General features: G+C 38.6%; 1 protein-coding gene across 5 annotated transcripts in view; it reads right to left on the bottom strand.

The window, feature by feature from the left end:
- Window positions 1–5153, bottom strand: part of Fer (FER tyrosine kinase) — a 276129-nt gene that overhangs the window by 103660 nt on the left and 167316 nt on the right. For all 5 annotated transcript variants that reach the window (XM_029470881.1, XM_021186574.2, XM_029470883.1 and 2 more), the window contains one exon: window positions 4655–4749. In XM_029470881.1, the coding sequence (XP_029326741.1) occupies window positions 4655–4749 (95 nt within the window). The remainder of the gene's footprint in view (window positions 1–4654; window positions 4750–5153) is intronic.

The following is a 5153-nucleotide window of genomic DNA, read 5'->3' as shown; positions in this document are numbered from 1 at the left end:
CTGTTGTCCTCCTTCTTTCCTTTCTTCCTCCCCCCCTCTCTGTCTCTCTCTCTCTCCCTCCCTCTCTCCCTCTCCCTTCCTTTCTTATTTATTTAGACTATTTCCTTTCCAGTGAGCAATTTAGTTTGATTTAGTATGTTTATTTTTGGTTTTGTGGCCTGACCTTCTGGTGTGACATCCATCAAACTCACTGTGAAGGCCCATTTCCTTGGGATTCTCCCAGGCTCTGTTCCATGATGTATATCACCTGACAATGAGGATCTCAGTCTGCTTTTAATTGGTTTTTGTGTAGGATATGAGTCTTGACTTCATTCTTTGCATATGGAAATCTCCAAATTTCCCTGCACCATTTATGAAAGAAACCATTATTTCTTTACTATGTCCTCTTGCTTCTCCTAACAAGAATATGTTGAGCATACATTGTCTTCATTGCTTCTGGGGACCTTTAAAATGATTGCTATCAAGATGGTGTGATACCATGTGGCATGAGGAAACCCAAGAACAGAAAAGAGAGATGTGAATCAGAGTCAAACAAACTATTAAAATTAGAAACTTTTGTAATAAATGGAAAAATCTTTGTGGCCTCGTGCTCAAAGTTATCTTAGAAATACTACCAAAAGCATCATTCATAAAAAAATAAGAATTAAATTTCATCAAAATTAAACACATTTTTCTTCAAAAAATACTTAAAAAAATAATAGATCCGGATAAATCATGACAGAAAAAGGATAGATATTCACCTAAAGTGTGAAAGAATCAAAAAGCAAATGATCCAACTTAAAAAAGTAGACAATGATTATAAAGATACTAGACCAAAGAAGTTCTAGAAATGTTTTACCCTACCACACATAAAAGATGCTCTGTGTTTTTATGCAGCCAAGAAAGTTGGTTAAAGCCCTAAAAAAGCCAGGTGTGGGAGTCATCACCTCTAATCTCAGGACTTTAGGACAGAGGCAAGCTGATCTTGGAGCTCAAAGATAGCCTAGTCTACATAATTGAGACCTTGTACATACAAACAAACAAACAAACAGAACATATAACAAAATATCTCTCTATAAATATTAGTAAGGCTTAAGAAAGGAAAGCAGGCATCGGGGGAGGGGAAACAACTCTCATTACATGTTGAATAAAATATAAAATAGTATGGCTACTCTGAAAAGCAATTTGTAATTTCCAAAAATTTAAACATAAATACCATATAATCCATTCAATTCATGTCCAAAGAAAAAGAAAGTACATTATAATGCCAAAACATGTGCATGAATGCTACATCAAATTAATTTGTAATTAGCCTTAAAATGAAGCATCCTAAAAGTCTTTCAAAAGCAAAATAGATAAATTAGGATATAGTCACAAAATGAGATCCTATTCAGCCACAAAAAGGAATGGAGTGTGGTATCTTTAAGACATGGAATATGAGGAAGCAGAAAAGGAAAAGAAGAGGAGAACTAGGGGTTATACAAGGGACAAAAACAAAGTACCACACGTAGTACACATATGTATTTCATACATGTAGAATTTACATTTGGCTGTTTACAGGTACACATTTGCATGGGTACGTGCACATACACACACACACACACACACACACACACACACGGATGCAGGAGAAACACGGAGGAGAATGCAGGATCAGTGAAGGTGGAGAAGGGTGGGGAAGGGCAGGAGAGTGAGGACAATAAGCAAGGTACAATAAGAATGGCAATGCCTCCAACAAAACCCTGTATGCTAAATAAAAAAACAACACATGAAAGTTGACTAATCTCATTTAGTTATCCTAAACACAAGACCTTAGAAAGAAGACTACGTGCTGCACAATGCCGTGTGCACACTGGTCTAAGGAATGAGGAATGCTAACTCACAGGACGGGTGGCCAGTGGATCAGTGGTTTACTGGGATAGCGCAGAAAGGTCAGAGAACTTCAGAGAGACATGAGAGAATGAGGGTGACAGACAGACATGCCTTGATGTGGTAAAGGTTTCAAAGGATTATATAAATGTCAATACATGCACACTCTATATATTCTCTTTATATGAAATATATCCCATTAAGCCAGTTTTTAAAAATGAAGGTAAAGCCGGGCGGTGGTGGTGCATGCCTTTAATCCCAGCACTTGGGAGGCAGAGGCAGGCGGATTTCTGAGTTCGAGGCCAGCCTGGTCTACAAAGTGAGTTCCAGGACAGCCAGGGCTATACAGAGAAATCCTGTCTCAAAAAACCAAAAAAAAAAAAAAAAGAAGGTAAAATAAAAACATGGTCATTAGAAGGGAAGGTGTTATCAAAAATGAAGTAAGCTTCACTCTCTAGAGAAAAAGGTTGATACATTTTATGGCCATGAATAAAACAGTCTTTCAAATTAAATTTAAAAATTGAGAAAACATGCTTTTGCTATGATGAGCCTGGGAGTATCCCCATTACCTTTCTACTTAGATTATTTGTGACACTGCTGAATGTGCTCCTTGGATACTGTATAATGAACCATGTCACTGTAGAAAGAGCTATAATGACCTGATGGTTTCCAAATGACTCAATCATCATGCTCCAGAACATATATGAGTAAAAGATGCACTTAATTAATCTACTTTCATATGAATGCTCATTAATAGGGTTTTAGAATTCATGATGCAGCTAGTCTTTATGAAGATCTACTGTGGTGGGTGGGGCTGAAAGATGGTGGCCAAAACTTGCCCTACACTAACCCCTGGATACTATATCTATCATTAAATAGTCTCTCATAAACATGTTCAGTCAAATGACAGAGTTGACATCTATGTAGGGATAGGCTCTAAGTGGAACTGATCTCACATCAGTTCTCCAGCTAGTAAGAAATGTGTGAATTTGAGAACTGCAATACCCTTGAAGTTTCTGGCATGCCATCTATGTGCTCTGAAAATGCACAGAGCATGTAGGAAGGAGCTGGGGTATGGTTGGAAAGCACACAAAACTGAGAGCCACCAGCACAGCAGGCCACAGGACTCCACCAAGACCTGAACAGCCCTGAGTAGATCAGCCACAGAGATACCTAGAGAAGAGCTGTGCCTGACACTTAGACACTGGCTTGAAAAAATCCAGTGAAGATTCAACTTCTAATGGACACTATGGTGAGGGAAGATGTGAGCTCCTTCAAGCTCCTAACTACTCAAGTTTGTCACTTTCACACTTATCACATCAGAGTGGCATCAAGCTGAATGGATCACTCTCCAAGTTCTTATCACATGGCCACGTAAGTGCACACCTACAGTGAGTGCACCATACTTGAGGACTGTTTGCACAACAGAGAAAAGAAAAAGGGAAAAGGAAACAAGGAAAGAAAGTGAATTAAAATTCAGATCACATAAACCATGTAAGTTTAACAAAAGGGGAATGCTTTACAGACAGGGCAAGGGGTAGGTAGAAGTCAATGATTACCAGGCAGTAGCCGAGAAAGTTACACTATGAGCAAGCAGTGGCATGGGAAGAGCCTTAGATTGTGGGCTAGAAGGTGCTCCACTTCATTATGTGTGCCGCGAGCAGAGCTCAGTCCCCTGCACTGCTGAACACTGGCCTGGCTACTGCACATCCTGTCTTTGGCTTTTATTAGCTTACACTTACATCTAAACCTTTCATCCATGCCAATGAGTCACTATCTGTGTGTGTGTTTATGTTTAAACATCTTAGTTTATATAATTTATATATTAAATATTCCTTAAGTTATATAGAGTAAAGCATAGAGAGAATATATAGTTCTATGAATCCCACTGTTCCTAAGTTGTTAGACTATGCTCTTTCATAGACCAATCTTGCCAAAATATAATGCACCTAACAGAGACAGTGCCATTTTGATGAAGTTAGTGATAATCTATGTGTGATGCAGTTATGTTAATACCTAGAGTACTTTGGGAGCAACCAAACTAGTGTGGTAAAACAGGATGCTAATCCGAAGCAGTAGAAGCATTTTATAGGCCATATTTAGCAAGGAACCTACAACACCATTTTTACTCCAAGAATTTTAATTAGAGCCACAAATACTTTCCGTATTCCTTTAAATGTCTTCTTTAAAAGAAGTTAAGTGAAGCACATACTGAGAGGGGAAAGCAAAACCCTTTTTGGTTTGGAAGCACTGCAAACTTTTAAAGGCAAAGTTCAGCTTATTTGTCAATACCAGGAAGACAGAAAACCAGAAAACAAACGTTCTGCCAGTTTGTGGCTGTCCATGCTTGTTGCTACAAGTTGCTACAAACCCCAAGGCATGAAGCTCCCCTGGTAGCTCAGCCCTGAGAGAACCACCTAACTCATCTGCAGCACCACGAGAGTTTGAATCCGAGAGACAGTGTGCGGCGATGGACTCTGGAGTGACACACGAGGATCACGTACCAGGCGGTACTGGGCGCTGACGAGACACAGACTTTTACACATAAAGTTTACATAGAACTGAACTCCATGTGTAACTACTCTCTAGTAAATCTGTTCAAAAATGATGGCTGACATTTTCTAGGAAATGGAAACATGTTATGGCCTATGAAAATACTGAGTATATGTGTAGGCTTTGTTATCAGGAAAATGTTAGGCAAGACTCCTTGGACTCTTTCCAAGGAAATATCAACGAGAGTGAATGTAAAAAGGCAATAAAACATGACATTAAAATGTCATCAAGTATACCTCTCAAATGGCATTACCTGGGACCAGTTCCATAATGATGTAGACAGGCTGTCTTTGTGTGCACACGCCTATCAGTTTGACAATATTGGGATGATCATATTGCTTGAGAATTCTAGATGAGAAAAAGTATAGAAGTTTATCAGTTGAACAAAACAATGGTTTAACTTATGATAATGAACATATGCAATTAGAATATACTAAAGTTTTACAACTCAATTTTAAAAATATCAATGTGTTTTCAAATTCTGATAAGTAAGATGCATATCACTAAGCATTGATAAATATGGATGGTACATCACAAATACAAATGAGCTGACTATCCTTAGACAAAGATTGAAAATTGGCACCCACTTTGAATGCTTAATTACGACGCATAGTAGGAAGGGCACATGGAACTAACTCACTTCAGAACACCTAGTGCCAGTCAGCCCCAAATCACCCCACACTGGCCAATGTTACAGACCCTGCTTTACTACATGATTGGGTTCACATGGCAGACACAATTTTTTTTTTTTT

Source organism: Mus caroli, chromosome 17 (assembly GCF_900094665.2).
Source record: "Mus caroli chromosome 17, CAROLI_EIJ_v1.1, whole genome shotgun sequence".
Lineage (NCBI taxonomy): Eukaryota > Metazoa > Chordata > Mammalia > Rodentia > Muridae > Mus > Mus caroli.
Note: the sequence above shows the minus strand (reverse complement) of the source record. Positions and strands in the feature narration are given on the sequence as shown.